Here is a 17,973-nt window from a genome sequence, read left to right on the forward strand (position 1 = left end):
CTAAAATGGTAAAATGCACACCGTTCCTTTGGGGCACTACTTTTTGCCACGCAATACCCTGCATGTATCCCTCCACCGAAAGGCCCAGAGCTTCTCGAAAACTATGGGAGACCACGCTGTGTGACTCGGTTTACATGTTAAGCGACCTGAGGTCATTCCTAGTCCATCATTAACCCTTTCATCATTAACATTTCCTTAAAGCTGACCTCCCTCAGAGCTGCGCCAACCTGGCAACCCGGCAACCCGGCCTCCCGGGGGTCTTTCCTGGGTCTAAAAGCAGCCCAGGCTCATAGCACTTCAGTCCTTATGGGTGGTGGGCGGGGCTAATCAGCTGTAGGCTGTATAGGATTGAGTCGTACAGACTCAGGTGAGCGCACTGCTGGCTTCAGCTGGACCTTTGTTGTGTGAGGTCTCCTTGGCGACTGATGGATGATTAATCTGGACAGCTGACCACCGGCTCCTCGCTGTTTGAGCTGCAGCCATTGGGAATGCAGACGAGCAAACACACAGAGCAGGAGAGAGACGGAGGCCGCAGGAGGAGTTTCGGGGTAGAGCTGCGTCCAGCCAGCGCTGGGGCGACCAGAAGAACATCACAGCCGGCCTAGAGGATCCAGGTCTGGAAGACCTATCTTCAGGGTCTCGGGCTATGGATGGACGGCGGTCCAAAGGAGACCCGTGGAGTGTGCATGAGGAGGAAACCCCCAGCAGAACCATTCGGTGAGTCTAGACTGTTAAAGATGAAGAGGCCTAAGGTGTGGAGGAACCACTCTTGGTGCCAGTAGACGGACGCCAGTGAAGCTACACGTGTCTTCTATAAAATATGATGATGGTAAATCTTCATACTCATATCCCTCCTCCATGAATGGCCTTGGGCCAGGGCCTTGCATTTACAGGTGTGCTGCACAAGGTGGCGCCAAAGTTCCAATCCCACTAGGCAATCAGACTGACCTCAGACTGACCACATGAGCATAAAAAAGACAGTTAGGGTCTCAAAAGGCTCCATGCTCCCTATATAGGGCACTATGTAGGTCGTGAAGCTATGGCTCCTACGCCCCAGGTAGCATAGTGGCTGTTACCCAGCGAGTCAGGCAGGGTAACTGTGGGTAAGTCAGAGGTCGAATAACCATGGATAGTTATTCCCTGACTTATAGTGCGCACTACATAGAGAGTAGGGGGCAATTTGGGATCTAGCCCTCGGTTGATCATATGTTTGTACGATTCCTGTGGTGTGCAGGTACACTGACCGGAGCCCTGGCCTCCATGACTCACTGCAGCTCCATCACCTGCAGCTCCTCAGGGACTCCTTCTCCAGGCAGCCGTCTCTGAGCCTGGAGCAGCTCCGCTCCGCTCTGACCGATGTGACCGGAGAAGAGGGCTGGAGTGATGAGATAGAGGAGCTAGTGAGTGAGGTAGGGGTCTGACAGGAGCCACTTTTGACCAACAGCAGTCTAGCTCCACCCATTCAGCCTACAGCAGTTTAACCACACCCATTCAGCTTACAGTAGTCTAGCTCCACCCATTCAGCCTACAGCAGTCTAGCCCCGCCCATTCAACCTACAACAGTCTAGCCCCGCCCATTCAGCCTACAGCAGTCTAGCCCCGCCCATTCAGCCTACAGCAGTCTAGCCCCGCCCATTCAACCTACAGCAGTCTAGCCCCACCCATTCAACCTACAGCAGTCTAGCCTCTCGTCCATTCAGCCTACAGCAGTCTAGCCCCGCCCATTCAGCCTACAGCAGTCTAGCCCCGCCCATTCAACCTACAGCAGTCTAGCCCCATCCATTCCACCTACCGCAGTCTAGCCCCGCCCATTCAACTTACAGCAGTCTAGCCCCGCCCATTCAACATACCACAGTCTAGCCCCGCCCATTCAGCCTACAGCAGTCTAGCCCCGCCCATTCAGCCTACAGCACTCTACCCCCACCCATTCAGCCTACAGTAGTCTAGCCCCACCCATTCAGCCTGCTGCAGTTTAACCACACCCATTCAGCCTACAGTAGTCTAGCCCCGCCCATTCAACTTACAGCAGTCTAGCCCCGCCCATTCAACATACCACAGTCTAGCCCCGCCCATTCAGCCTACAGCAGTCTAGCCCCGCCCATTCAGCCTACAGCACTCTACCCCCACCCATTCAGCCTACAGTAGTCTAGCCCCACCCATTCAGCCTGCTGCAGTTTAACCACACCCATTCAGCCTACAGTAGTCTAGCCCCGCCCATTCAGCCTACAGCACTCTACCCCCACCCATTCAGCCTACAGCAGTCTAGCCCCGCCCATTCAGCCTACAGCACTCTACCCCCACCCATTCAGCCTACAGTAGTCTAGCCCCACCCATTCAGCCTACAGTAGTCTAGCCCCACCCATTCAACCTACAGCAGTCTAGCCCCGCCCATTCAGCCTACAGTAGTCTAGCCCCACCCATTCAGCCTACAGCACTCTAGCCCCGCCCATTCAGCCTACAGCAGTCTAGCCCCGCCCATTCAGCCTACAGCAGTCTAGCCCCACCCATCCAGCCGACAGCAGTCTTGTGTGTTCCTCCTCCCTGTCGTAGCTGGACTCCTCGTGTGATGGCGGTGTAGGATGGGAGAAGCTGTGCACCCACGTCCTGCAGCAGAGCGGTCAGGGCGATGCCTCGCCCGAGGCCAAACACAGCGGCATCAGCTCGGAACCACTGATACGCCCCTGCCGGCACAACAAGGTGAGTGAGGCCTGTGTGCCATGACTGTCTGACTGAGGGGGAGGCCGGACAGCACAGCAGCCTAACCACACCCTCACTGACCTCAACAGCGGGAGCCAGTGACCCGCATAGTGGAAGTGAGTCAGCCACCCCCACTGCGCTACGTCACTGTCAGCAAAGGGGGCACGCTCACTGTGTGGAACAGCCGTCTTCAGGTCATCAGGTCACTGGAGGTAAGAAGACTTTTATTGTGTATTAATATGATTTTATTATTATAATATTATTTTTAAATGCTTCAGTAAATACATTCAATGATCCATTCAAATACACATTAATTAAGTTCTCTCCATAATAATTTTAAGAATTAATCAGACATTTATTATGCCTAAATTTCTGCTTCTTTGGTTTTAGCCCTGTAGCTACATGGCTAACGTAGCAGCATATTACAGTCCATCTCTATGTCACCTGTTGCTGTTATGAGTCATGAGTAATGAAGTAGGACAAAAGTATTGGGACACCCGCTCATGTCTTTTTTGAGCTTTTTTTTTAAGCACTGGTGAGGTCAAGGATGTTGGATGCTGATCACCACCTCACCTCATCCCCGACTCGTCCCATCCATCACTCCAGAGGATGCAGTTCTCAATGCTGCTGGGGGGCTTACACCCCTCTAGCCCTGCTCCAGGGAGTCCTATTCTAATGGCAGTGCCTCTCTGCAGTAGACAAGCTGTGTGTGTGTGTGTGTGTGTGTGTGTGTCTGTACACATTCATTAGAAGGTGTCCATAAACTTTTGGACACCCAGTGTATCTCAAAACTGAACTCATTGGTCTCCTTTTCAAGCTGTGTGGGGGCGCCGGAGAGCAAGGAGGCTCGGCAAGGCGGTACCGAGGCTGGATTACCGATGCTGTCTACATGCCGAACGTCCACAAGATTGCAGTGGCCTCCATGAGCCGGGACGTCCACCTGATCCACGTGTCCACCAGCGCCTGTTTCAAGGAGAGCCACTTGTCCGGTACGCTGCCCTGACCCGAGCTAGGTTAAAGGAGCTGTTCAGCAAAAAAAACCTGGTGACCATGATTGATCCCCGACCCCAGATTCAGTCGCTCGGCTGAGACAGGGTCGAGATCGGGCGTGTGCTTCTGTAGTTTGCAACGAGAGATGCTAGGCTAACGTCGCTAACGGACACTGGACTTGGGCTGTCACCAATCTCACCTTGTTAAACACACAATCAAAATCTGTGCTGAGGTGAGAGTGGTTCCGGTTCCTCCAGCGTTCCTCCAGCGTTCCTCCAGCGTTCCTCCAGCGTTCCTCCAGCGTTCCTCCAGCGTTCCTCAGCTCTGTGGTTCTGGTTCTGTTTGGGTTTATAGACTAAAGGAAGTCCCACCGTCTCCTAAACCACATCCATCCACCGGCTAATGAAGATTTCTGAGAGACACACTAAGAGACGGACAGTTGTGGGGCGTATTTATAGAAATGAGTAAATTGGTGACAGTCTAAGCCCAGTGTTTGTTAGCAGGGTTAGCCTAGCATCTCCTGTTGTAAATCAAAGAAGTGCACGTCAGATACCGAACCTGTCTTGGTTGATGGACTGAATCTGGGCTCAGAGATCAGTCCTGATGATCAGAGTTTTTACTGAACTGCTCCTTTAAAACAGGAAGTGCATTAAAAAACACTGATTGGATGGAATCCCGTTATGACATCATCTTATTTAATTAATTTGCATAACATTTTTTCCCTTCTGTTTCTTCTCAAACACAAAAAATTGCTCTAATTTAATGTAGAGAAAATATATTCTCAAATGTATTGTGTAGCCTGTTCTCTAAATAAACAAACAAACAAATAAATAAATAAATATCGTATTGAATTTAATGTAAAACCAATTTATGCCCATTTTTTATATATAAAAAAAAGATTCTGATGCCTTATGTAAACACTTTAAAAGTAGAAACAGCCTGTTTTGAATACATTTTTGATTTGTGATGTCACAAAATTGACTGTATTTACATTACATACCATCTTATTTAAAGTACAGCAGTTTAGCTCCGCCCATCATTGCTCAGTCATGCTCAGTCGTTTTCAGCGTTTCAGTTTTAGTCCAAACCATTTTTTGAGTGTTTTTTTTTTGAGGCCCAATCCAGCACAGCCAATCAAAACAGAGTTGAAATACATGAATCCGTGTTTTAAAGGCACAGTACATGATCCGTTGAACACATGCGCTCAGGTTAAGGATGGGATAATGGCAAAGTAAGAGTGAATTATGACTGTTTATGGTTCACAAACCAACACGAACATCAGAACCGGACCTTAAGGGATGAAACACAAATACAGGGAAAATGTAGCATATGGACCCTTTAAAGTATTGTGCTCATACTCTGTTTCTGTGATTTCGCAGGACTCAGTCACGTGGCGACCGCTCTTTGCTACTGGTACAATGTGGAGGTAGGTCCGGCGGCCGGCGCTAGCCACTGTTTAAATGAGATTTGACTTAATGCTCATAAACACCCCCTCGCGGTTTCCGCAAGCCTGCTATTGACTGACTCACCATGAGCTTATTCGGTTCTCGCCCCAGGCTCCAGGAGAGAGGTGTGTGCTGATTTGGGGGGATGAGAGAGGAGCTGTGAACTTGCTGTGGTTCCTGCAGCCTCTCAAAGGCCTGTTTGAGACTCCCTTTTCCAGCCAAAGTGGCCCCCAGCGAGTGTTTCTGCCGGTAAGCATGTAACGCAGTGTGAACTCACTGGCCACTTTATTGGAAACACCTACCTTGTGCTTTGTCTCACTGGCCACTTTATTGGAAACACCTACCTTGTGCTTCCACTCACTGGCCACTTTATCGGAAACACCTACCTTGTGCTTCCACTCACTGGCCACTTTATCGGAAACACCTACCTTACCTACCTGAATGTTTGGTCTCTACACCCCTGCAGGACATCTGTGGCCAGACCTCACTGGTCTCGTACCAGCAAACCCCAAAGCTCCACACTGAGCCCATCAACAGAATCAGATATGAGCCTCAAGCTGAGGTCATCGTTACATCATCAGAGAGCCTGACCAGCTCAGTGGTCATCATGGACGTGAATCAGAGGAGGGAAAGTTACTCTTGGAAAATTGAGAAGGTTAGTACAGACAGACTCACTGGCCGCTTTATTAGAAACACCTGCCTTGTGCTTCCACACACTGGCCACTTTATTAGAAACCCCAGCCTTATGCTTCCACTCACTGGCCACTTTATTAGAAACCCCTACCTTGTGCTTCCACTCACTGGCCACTTTATTAGAAACCCCTACCTTGTGCTTCCACTCACTGGCCACTTTATTAGAAACCCCTACCTTGTGCTTCCACTCACTGGCCACTTTATTAGAAACACCTGTCATGTGCTTCCACTCACTGGCCACTTTATCAGAAACCCCTACCTTGTGCTTCCACACACTGGCCACTTTATTAGAAACCCCTACCTTGTGCTTCCACACACTGGCCGCTTTATTAGAAACCCCTGTCATGTGCTTCCACTCACTGGCCACTTTATTAGAAACCCCTACCTTTTGCTTCCACTCACTGGCCACTTTATTAGAAACACCTACCTTGTGCTTCCACTCACTGGCCACTTTATTAGAAACCCCTACTTTGTGCTTCCACTAACTGGCCGCTTTATTAGAAACCCCTACCTTGTGCTTCCACTCACTGGCCACTTTATTAGAAACACCTACCTTGTGCTTCCACTCACTGGCCACTTTATTAGAAACACTCATTCTGTCTGGCCGCCAGACGAGCCGCTCTGGGCCGTGTTGGGAGCGCTGCTGTATTTATTCAGTCTGCGCGAGAGTTTCCACCGCACAGTTTCACAGATTGCTTCACCCCCGAATCAAAGTCCAGAGCCCGGCCTCGTCCTTTAGCTGTGGAGAAAGAGCGTGACGTCGCCACATGACTCAGAAGGGTGGTGATGTTTTCAGTTTGTTACTGCGGCTTTCCAGAAGGGTGTGTTTGGTTCCTAATAAAGAAAAAAGAGTGAGTGAAAGCACCATTAAAGCTTTTATTCTGTAATATAGTGACAAAATAACGAGCTGTTTCCACGGTAAACGCACTTTAATGTACCGTCTAGACGACCGAAACTCAAAACTCAGAGTTCAGAGCTAGATCCAACACGCCGTGCCAATGGCCTCAACCCTAACGCCGCCCGACCCTCATGTTCTCCGCAGGGAGTCCTGTGCTTTGATATCAGCTGGCCTCTCGGCCTGATGGTGACCGCGGGGCTGGACCCAGCTCTCAGGATATGGAACCGCTACGTCACCTCTCGGCCCGTCGCCGTGCTGCAAGGTCACAGGACTACAGTGGTGGACGTGGTCATCCACCAAGGTCTGAGCAAGATCTTCAGCTATTCCAAGGATGCTGTGAGTAAAAGCACACAGAGCTTAGTGTAGAACACAAGTGGGCCAAGAACGGACCCTTGGGGAACGCCGGTAGCAGGGCAGCTTTACCTGTGGTCTCTCCCTCCAGGTGCTGAAGATATGGGACATCCCTTCCCAGCTCTGTGTGAAGACTCTTCCACTAAGGTTCCCCAACCTTCAGGCTGGACGTATCCTGGAGCAGGGTGGCTTCCCGCTGCTGCTGAGCCTGGCTGGAGCTCCTGCACTGCTGGTCAGCTGCAGAGAGTACCTGGCCCTGCTGCGCCTAGAGAACACCCCCCCCACCTCCACCAGCGGGACCTCAGCCTTCTCCTGCACCCTGTACGTCCCCACCCTCAAACAGGTAGAGTTCCAGTTCCTCGGGCCGCTCTTGGCATACTGGACATGAGCCTAAGGTCACTGTGTCCAGTGCCAAACGTGGGCTGCTGATGGACGCTCCCGCACTTGTGGGGCTGAATGCAATCAAACCCTTTTCACAAACCCTTTCTGACACCTGGTGTAAAGCCTTCCCAGAGGGGTTAAGCATGGGCCCCATCAGGGATGCACACTGTATATGGGGCCTAGGTTTAAGGTGGGCTGTAACAATAGAGCCCATTCGGGACGCCCAGCTGGGTCCCAGAGACGACACAGTGCCCACCTGGAACGCTCCACCCATTAACACGTTGGCTGGGACTGCAGGAGCAAGTGTCTGCATACTTTTGGACATGTAATATGACACAGACCCATCTGAAGCCTTCCTTAACCCTTCAGTGTGAGTGGGCCCATTCCAGGCTAAGACCCCCCTTCTGCTGTTATTTTCTGTGTGTGTGTGTGTGTGTGTGTGTGTGTGTGTGTGCGGACAGGTAGTGACAGCCTGGGCCGACTCCTCCGTGGTGGTGTGGGATGTGGACACGGGCAGAAAGTGCGTGGAGCTGAGGAACGCTCACGGTCAGGCGGAGATCACAGCCATGACCGCCGACCCCAGCCAGCGCAGGCTCATCACTGCAGCTTCCAACGGCACCGTTAAGGTGAGCCATGGCAACATCCCTTCGTCACTTCCTGTTAGCAAAAAACGTTGATTTAGCGTGCTAATAATTTATTATCATGTATTTTTCTTCATAATTCGGGGTCCCGAGTGGCCCAGCGGAGTACGGCGCTATGATCAGAGGGTCACTGGTTCGAATCCCAGGGGCAGCTGAGGCCCCAAGAGAGAGCACAGTTGGCCTTGCTCTCTCTCCAGGGTGGGTAGATGGCGCTGTCTCCCCCCACATCATTAGCTGGTGCGTTGGAGCCGGGTATGCGGCGCTTCCCTCCAGGCGAGTTGGTTGGTGGCCTGGCGATGTTGCATCTGCGGCAGTTCGGAAAATGAGAGGCGCGACTGCACTTACGTCGGAGGGGGCGGGGTGTTGGCCCGTGCGATTGGAGGGGGGGTGATGTATGGGTTGGGTAATTGATGGTCCAAATTGGGGAGAAACTGGATGAAAAATTAGGGTTAAAAATCATTTTAAATATGCGTTCAAAGTAAAATATTAATATTGTGTTGTTTAAATTGGACTAATAAATTCTTAATAAAAATAACAAAAAAAAAAATAATATTTTAATAATAAATCATATTTTTTTCCTGAGCTTTATATATATATATATATATATAAGAGACCACCCTACATTATCTCTCTGGTTTTACTATGTGACAACATTTCCCCCAAATTCCAAATAAAATATTTATCATAATTATTTTTATTTATGTATTTATTATTAAAATATTGTTATTATGATTATTGAGAATGTATTATTCAAAATGAAACAACACAGCACTAATATTTTACTTTGAACTTTGAGAGCATTCAGAAATCACTATGGTGATATAATAGCCTCGACGGCCAATCACAGCTCTCCTGTCTCGGCCGGCTCTCCACTAGTCTCTCACATTGCTGTTGGGACTTGGTGCCAGTCATAGTCTGCAGATTCAGCTGACTCAGCTCTGTTAGATGAAATGCCTGGAACAAAACGGTGGTCTCTTAATTTTTTCCAGATTTTATATTTATATATACATTTTTGGAATATTTGGTGTATACACACACACACACACACACACACACATATATATATATGAGAAGACATAAATAACCCAACAAAAGGGTTATAAACAACCCAGCGCCGGATCAAAGTAACCATAAATGTGGGTAACAGTAATCACACAGGGTGCGGTTGCTCATCTAGCCCATAGAACTGGGTCCTGGGTGTGGAACCGACCCAACCCTCAGCAGTTCTGGGGTGTATTCAGTGACCAGAAGCAGTCAGAGCCCGTCGGGGGGACTGGAAATGAACCACTCTGGCGAAAGACCGATCTGCTCGTCTGATAAGTGTCATAGTCGCTGCTATTCATGAACCTCCCGAACCTGATTTCCATGGCAACGGCGTTCTCCCAGGAATAGCGGCGTTAAAGAAAGTGATCAGAAATCTGGAGGAGCTAAACTAAAGAACTTCTCCACCCGCTGTGTGTGTGTGTGTGTGTGTGTGTGTGTGTGTGTTGTAGGTGTGGAGCTTGCTGAACGGCCACCTGCTCCACAAACTGGAGGTTGTGTCGGACGCGGAGGTCACGGGGGTCATCTGTCTCCATGACAACCAGCTTCTGGCCGTGGGCTGGAGTCGGCTGGTCGCTCGGTACAGCATCGGCGGTTCGCACGTGAGGGCGTGTTTTTTTTCCCTTCACACACGCCCCCTTCAGCGCTAGCTTTAGAGCCCCAGCCAGGATAAACACGGGTTCCAGGCTTTCAGGTGCGACCTTTCCTAGCCCTTGCTCGGGCCTGCGGTTCTCGTGGTTTGGGCTCAGAGGCATGCCTGATGGAAAGGCCCGTCTTCATGGCTGATCTGACGGAGCACAGGAGCTGAGGCAGCAGAACCTGTCCTCTAGCAGCCATAACAGGGGCCTCCTGTGCCTCCCACAGCAAAACACCGTCAGACCGCTGACCCAGAAGCGTTCCTGTGGTTTTTACTCACTGGCCATTTTATCAGAAACCCCTCTCTTGTACTGTAGCTCAGCTGTCGATGCTGAGTGTGTGTTTGGCATCCTCTAGCCCTTTAGCAGTGGTCAGTTTCTGGGCCGTAGACCCGCTCCTAACCCACCAGGGTTAGGTCACAACTGACCACCTGAGAAATGTCCCTTTCCATTGATGAATGGGGTAAAGGGGTGCTGATGAAGTGTGTGTCTGTCTGTGTGTGTGTGTGTGTGTGTGTGTGTAGGACATGTACGTGAAAGCAGATGTGTCCTGGAAGTCTGGCCGGTTGCACAGCGAGGACATCCTGGCTTCAGACCACTGTCCCAGTAAGCGTCTGCTGGCCACAGGCAGCTACGATGGAGAGATCATTGTCTGGGCGCTGGACACTCAGAGGCCTGTCACTCGACTTCAGCGGCCACAGCCTGGGAAGTTAGTCCACTCAGCCTGGTCTAACATATATAAAATACATATGAGGCTTATTATCATTATTAGTATTATTACATATGGGATAAGTACATGCATCAATATAAAATGCATGTGGGGCATGTTATTATTATTATTATTATTATATAAAGATACATATTTATATATCATACTTATGAGGCTTATTTTTTAATACATATAGGTACTTAAATATATATAATACATACATATATTTTATAATTACCAATAGGTACATATTATTATTACATATAGGAACATATGAGGCATATTATAATTACATATAGATACTTACATATACATAAATACATACAGGGCTTATTATTGTTACATACAAGTACTTACATATATATAAAACACAAATGGGGCATATTATTATTAAATATAGGTACTTACATAAATAACACATATGGGCCATATTCTAACTACACACACACACACACACACACACATATATATATATATATACATATGGGATATATTCTTAATACATTTAGGTACTACACATACATACTATATACAGTTATTACATATGTATGTATGTATGTATGTATATATATATATATAAATAATATGTTTGAGGTATACAGTATGATAATTATGACTACGTGTGTGTGTGTTGGTGTGTGTCTAGGGTGTATCCCCCCGTTGACAGGTTGCTGTTCCTGCAGAAGCGAGCGGAGGACCAGCAGTGGCGTAACGCAGCTCTTCTGCTCAGCTCTCAGGCTGGCTACGTGTGCTGGTGGAGCGTCTGTGAGCCCACACACAACCACGGTACACACACTTCACACACACACACACACACACACACTCAGACGCTGTAATGAGTGAGAGCAAGTGACAGCCAGTCAAACACCACAATTACGAAGTTGGATAATAGTCGTTCTTCTCAGCTCTCCACGCCTCGGCCCCTCAGCCGGTGTACTGGGGACCCTCCCACAGCTGCTGCCACAAGCTCTGCATCAGCGCCGAGTGTCACAACACAGGCCTACACACACGTTCATTACAGGGCTTACTGTAATGCTAAAATGACACCCTGCGCCTGCCTCGGGCGTGGCCCCACCGAGCGGGCGGGCGTTCACACTTCGCAGTGCCAGGACTACTGTGTGATGATCTTCGGTCATATACAGGGTGCTGACCATTAAAAAGGGGGGTTGGCCAAACAAGGGGAGCATGAAAAACCTACGTGAGGTGAATCACCAACCCACAAGTTAGCCAACTGCAACCCTACAGAGGCTAGGTGGCTAGCTAGCTAGTTAGCTTGGTAGTAAGGTCTGGAATCCGTCAGATGGTAATTAGCTACCTTGTGGGTTGGCGATTAACTAGCTAGCTAGCCTAAAGATCGCTAAAAAGATCGGGGCCTTCATGTGAATGGTGGGTAGCTAGCTAGTTAGCTTGGGGATGAGAGCGCTGACCAAGCCTCAGGTTTCTGTAGCCTAGCTAACTACCATAGCGGTGTAAGCTCAATGTAGCTAACCTAGTAATAAGCATTCCATCCCTTTCCCAATTCCAGGACGTCCCATTTACCGCCGCTAACCGTGCTCATGCCTGGGTTTGGTTTACTGGGATATGATCCTCCATCTTTCTCTCGTCCCACAGTGCAGTTCTACGCACCGCAGCGAGAGGAAGAGTGCGTGAAGGCTTTGCGTACCAACCAGGACAACAGCTTGCTGATCACTGGAGACACTACGGGCTTCATCCAGCTGTGGGACATCTCCGAGTACGGCCTGTCCCATAGAGAGGAGGTCAGCAGGACAGCACTGCAACGCCATTGGTTCTGGGTAGGGGACCGGCGCTAGCCCTCTGCTGAGTTCGACTGATCTCCTTCTCTCTCCCTCAGGCTGTCAGTGAGCAACCCCCGCTGGTACGCTCCTGGAGAGCCCATGAGGGTGCGATAGTTGGCATGGAGGTCCTGCAGCGTGGCAGAGAACTGTTCCTGGTCAGTGCATCTGCCGACCGCAGCGCCTGTCTGTGGACCAGTTGTGGAGGCTGTGTGGGCTCTTTTGGACAGGAAGGCTTGTGGGATCTGAACGGCCCACGCAGACATCAGGACAACAGGTACAGTGGAAATAGCTGCCATGTGATGTTCTAGATAACTGGGTCAGGCAGGGTGTGCCCCACTGTATGTAGTGGTGCTACAGGGAAGGACAAGGCCCTCACTGATGGTCATGGAGGTCCCACCAATCCCGCTGCTGACGTTAGCCTTGGTGCCAGATGCCTCGAAGGGGACCTACACAATATTTGGCAGGTGGTTTTAATGTTCTGGCTGATCCGTGCACACAGATCTGGGACATATGATGGTTCTCGTCAGCTGGCAGCTCCCCGCACTGAGAGGCTCTAACAAATAAATTGGGGGTGTGAATGTTGCTGATGGTCGGACATCCCGACGGCTAAGCTAAACCAGATGGCAGAGGTAGTGCTTGGACGCCGTAGCGGACGAATACACCATCTGCCAGGACAGAGGTGCTATTATCGCCTCCTTAGCGGAGGAGGACTGCACTGTACTGCACACTATATGGACGAAAGTATCGGGACACGCCTCTTAATCACGGAATTCTGGTGTTTGATTCAGTCCCATTGTGTGTGTAAGTAAGGTGCGTAAGCGTCCCAATACTTTTGTCCATATAACGTAGCTCTGTCTATTCGGCCTACGGCAATTCAGCTCCGCCCATTCGTGCAGAAGTCAGAACAAGTGTTTCAGCCCTAGCTGCTTTTTTGACCGAGGCGCAATATGCAGGGCAGCCAGTCAGAATGGAGCTCATTTGCATATGTCAGTCTTCAAGGTACAGTGTGGTTCATTCTTAGATGATGACTTTTGGCAGTTTATGGTTCATAAACCCACACAAAAGGTTATTATTGGGCTTAAATAAGAGAAGAATGGAGGATTTGGACCCTCAAGCGCTCGTGGTTAAGTAAATTAGTCCTTCAGTCCTTAAGTTAATCTTCAACGTCGCACCGAGGTCGTTCCATCATGACCTGTCACGACATGACCTGCATGGAGGGCATCCTCAGACGAGCAGACGGTTTGTGTACGCCTCAGTTAATCATTCATCACCCTGCCATTCTGTGTTTGTAGACAGCTCACGAGTTCATCCACAGAGGAAGACAAGGACACCAGAGAACCCAACCAATCACAGAACATCAAAGACCTGCCTGATCTCACTGGCTGGGGGCAAAATTCAGGGGGCGTGGCCAGAGCGATGAGAGGCCCTGATGAGGACGACGGTCAGCAAACAGGTGAGTCTGAACAGACGCAGACGTGAAAGCACATCGGCCAATGTCTAATATTCATCACTATTACACATTGTTGGAAGAATGATTCTATAACTAAAGAATTGAATTGATATATATTTAGAATATAACCTGAAATGAACGGGGGGTCTAATAGCGGTCTAATGCCGAGACGTGCGAAGTAGGGTAGATGGGTAGATGTAATTACTGTAATTAACTCTAAATAACATTAGAATAAACCCAAATAAACATAAAGTGAGTGGTCAGTGAGAGTGTCTACCTGTAATTAACTCTATATAACATTAGAATAAACCCTAATAAACATAAAGTCAGTGGTCAGTGAGAGTGTCTACCTGTAATTAACTCTATATAACATTAGAATAAACCCAAATAAACATAAAGTCAGCGGTCAGTGAGAGTGTCTACCTGTAATTAAGTCTATATAACATTAGAATAAACCCAAATAAACATAAAGTCAGTGGTCAGTGAGAGTGTCTACCTGTAATTAACTCTATATAACATTAGAATAAACCCAAATAAACATAAAGTCAGAGGTCAGTGAGAGTGTCTACCTGTAATTAACTCTATATAACATTAGAATAAACCCAAATAAACATAAAGTCAGTGGTCAGTGAGAGTGTCTACCTGTAATTAACTCTATATAACATTAGAATAAACCCAAATAAACATAAAGTCAGTGGTCAGTGAGTGTGTCTACCTGTAATTAACTCTATATAACATTAGAATAAACCCAAATAAACATAAAGTCAGTGGTCAGTGAGAGTGTCTACCTGTAATTAACTCTATATAACATTAGAATAAACCCAAATAAACATAAAGTCAGAGGTCAGTGAGAGTGTCTACCTGTAATTAACTCTATATAACATTAGAATAAACCCAAATAAACATAAAGTCAGTGGTCAGTGAGAGTGTCTACCTGTAATTAACTCTATATAACATTAGAATAAACCCAAATAAACATAAAGTCAGTGGTCAGTGAGAGTGTCTACCTGTAATTAACTCTATATAACATTAGAATAAACCCAAATAAACATAAAGTCAGTGGTCAGTGAGAGTGTCTACCTGTAATTAACTCTATATAACATTAGAATAAACCCAAATAAACATAAAGTCAGTGGTCAGTGAGAGTGTCTACCTGTAATTAACTCTATATAACATTAGAATAAACCCAAATAAACATAAAGTCAGTGGTCAGTGAGAGTGTCTACCTGTAATTAACTCTATATAACCATCTTTACCACTGCAGAGTCAGCCCCTACCCCTGAAGACCACCAACTGCCCCTTCAAACTCCTCACAGGGAGAGCCGAGCAGCACCTCTCAGCAGTTCCATCTCCACAAAAGTTCGTCTCCACAGGGTCAGAACACGCCGGTCACTCATTTCCCTTCATTTGAAGTCCTGTAAAAGTCGCGTCCGGCCGTAATTTCGTTCCCCGCTGTCGTTGTTTTTCCCAGGGTGCTCTGGCAGAGCACGTGAGCGTGGAGCTGCAGAGGAGGACGACCGTGAAGCAGGACAGGCGGCAGGTGTTCGGAGACATCGACATCGCTAAGCTGTACCGCATGGGCAGTGAGTGCACGCCCTTCCAGGCCCTGAAGCTGCCGGTTAGTTCCTTTACATCACCTCGGCTCTGCACTGGGAAAGATGGGAGGGTTGGGCCAATCAGATCACACGTAGATACAAATTGAGGATAGACGGTTCTGCTGCTCGGCCAATCAGATCACACGTAGATACAAATCGAGGATAGACGGTTCTACTGCTCGGCCAATCAGATCACACGTAGATACAAATCGAGGATAGACGGTTCTACCGCTCGGCCAATCAGATCACACATAAATACAAAAATTGAGAATAAGTGGTTCTGCTGTTCTGCATTCTCTATTCATTTTGGCACTCAAACAAGTAGAGCGTTGTTCATGAATATGCATAAGCTCATTAACATGTCGATTTTGATTGGCTTAGACTGTAAACCGAGGGAGCGCCGGGCCGAGCACGAGAGCATGTGTGAACGAGCGCGGAGGCGTCGCCGCCTGCCAGCACCGGCTACTGCACAGCCTGAGCGCGAGGGTACACATTGTTATGGCAACTGCAGCATTACAGGAGACGGGCTTTGGCCTGGGTTGCCAGATTGAGGATTAACCCGCGTATAAAAAATACCACCAGACTTTATTTACTCTGAGAAGAAAAGTCCGAGGAGGCTCGGCTTGTTTGATTGTGTTTGAATGATCTCTTCTGGGAAGGCTTTACACTAGCTGTCGGAACATTGTTGTGAGGAGTGAGAGCGTCAGCGAGGTCAGGTACTGACTCCAGCTCTTCCCCAAAGCACTGGAAGGAGCTCCAGAGGGACCATTATGGGTCATGTGCTCCAAAGCGTCCTGTTCTATCAGCCAGTGTCTGTGCCCCTGTGTCCATTTACTTTTGTCCTCTCTATCTCCACCAGGACTGGAAGCAGCCGGAGGACGTTCCGTCAAGGCCTTGGATGCTGAGTGGGTCGCAGTGTTACTCCTGTGCCACTGAACTGAGCTCGCCTCTGCTCTCCAGCGACAGCTCTGCCCTCTCTGGGAGCCCCAGTAACTAGGCAAAGGTCGCGCTCCTGAGGCCGGGGCGTGCTGACCCAGTGTTCTCCAATAAACACCAGCACTGGGATACTGGCAGCTAGGGCCGACCGACAGGTGAACCAGTGTGAACAGGGAAGAGAACATTCTAGAACAGTGTGATTGAATTAGGGAGCATTCTAGAACCGTGTAAATGGGGAATAGAGCATTCTAGAACAGTGTAAATGGGGAATAGAGCATTCTAGAACAATGTAAATGGGGAAGAGAACATTCTAGAACAGTGTAAATGGGGAAGAGAACATTCTAGAACAGTGTGATTGAATCAGGGGACATTCTAGAACCTTGTAAATGGGGAATAGAGCATTCTAGAACAATGTAAATGGGGAATAGAGCATTCTAGAACCGTGTAAATGGGGAATAGAGCATTCTAGAACAGTGTAAATGGGGAAGAGAACATTCTAGAACAGTGTGATTGAATTAGGGGACATTCTAGAACCATGTGAATAGGGAATAGAACATTCCAGAACAGGGTGACCGGGGCTGAGACATACTGCATAGCCCCCAGCGTTCACCAGCAAGCCTGCCAGAGTTCCCCCTCGATCCTGAGGCCCAGGACGGCAGCTTGTCCTGCAGTGTGGACTGTGTCCTGGCTGCAGGGACATTAGGGTTGCCCACATGGCGATTCCAGTCCACAGTCCTGCTCTCTGAGAACACTCTGAAACCTGGACCCCGGAGGAGAACGCTCGGACGGCCGGACTCCACATGTTACAACAACAGTAAAACAAAAGGAACCTCCACCTGATCTCACCTCACCTCACCTCACTCAGTGATGCGCTAAAGCCACGCCGCTACGGCCCGGGGGGGTCGCGACTTCGAATCCCGAGCCACGCCGCTTTGCCATCAGCAGCCGGAGTCTGAAAGAGCACAACTGGCTGCGCTCTCTCCGGCTGGCTAGATGGCGCTCTCTTCCCTCATTGCTCACGGGCACCTGTTAGCTGGGGGCCTGGCACTTTCCTCAGAGTGCATTGGCCACCCGGCAACCGAAAAGAGGCATGTGTTAAGTCCTCATCCTACTTGTGTCGGAGCATTGCTAGTGCTAGGGGGCGCTATGAGTGGGAGCTGCAGGAACTGAGGAACCAGCCCCTCGGCAGCTGCTTAGAGGAGCCCACGGCCGCTGATTGATCGTTGGGACGAGGTTTGAGGAGTTTGCATCACCTGGACTTTCCCAAGTCTCGTCTTTAACTTCATGTCTTTTGGAGATCAGCTCATCTCCTGCTCACCTACTTTTTCACAGAACCCGAGATTTTGATCAGGGGTGCCCAAACTTTTGCATGCCACCGTACGTGGGTTCGGCTGAAATGAGCCCAGCTGGAACAATGCCTCCCATTCTTCGCAGTGCGTCAACGTACAGCAGCGGATTGACGTCGGTCTTCACGGGGAGCTCCAGCACCAGGCCGGGTCTGCTCCTCGGATCTTGGCAGGCGCTGGTTCAGACATTCCTGAGCGTTCCGGCTGAACACGAGAGCGGCCCATGTTTTGATTTATCAGTTGTTCTACCTATCCAGTGACGAGGAAGCTGGGAGGTCGCGGGAGTGAATTAGTCCAGATAAAAAACATGACGCTGGAATCCCAGGGCTGGCCGAGCTCCCCGTCTGGGAATGTGGAAACTCCCGCTGG

General features: G+C 49.1%; 1 protein-coding gene across 1 annotated transcript; it reads left to right on the forward strand.

Moving 5' to 3' along the window:
- Positions 1-646: 646 nt before the first annotated feature.
- On the forward strand, positions 647-16,333 carry LOC140544207 (cilia- and flagella-associated protein 337). The gene is made up of 20 exons (XM_072667633.1): positions 647-717; positions 1,235-1,409; positions 2,551-2,697; positions 2,787-2,909; positions 3,515-3,686; positions 5,067-5,113; positions 5,244-5,381; positions 5,599-5,787; positions 6,868-7,059; positions 7,166-7,417; positions 7,917-8,081; positions 9,590-9,739; positions 10,297-10,481; positions 11,128-11,267; positions 12,093-12,238; positions 12,334-12,551; positions 13,570-13,730; positions 14,992-15,101; positions 15,199-15,345; positions 16,182-16,333. The coding sequence occupies exons 1-20, from the start codon at positions 647-649 to the stop codon at positions 16,317-16,319; spliced, it is 3,066 nt and encodes a 1,021-aa protein (XP_072523734.1). The 3' UTR covers positions 16,320-16,333.
- The last annotated feature ends 1,640 nt before the right edge of the window (positions 16,334-17,973 follow it).

The sequence above is a fragment of the Salminus brasiliensis genome, chromosome 22 (genome assembly GCF_030463535.1).
Source record: "Salminus brasiliensis chromosome 22, fSalBra1.hap2, whole genome shotgun sequence".
Taxonomy (NCBI): Eukaryota; Metazoa; Chordata; class Actinopteri; order Characiformes; family Bryconidae; genus Salminus; species Salminus brasiliensis.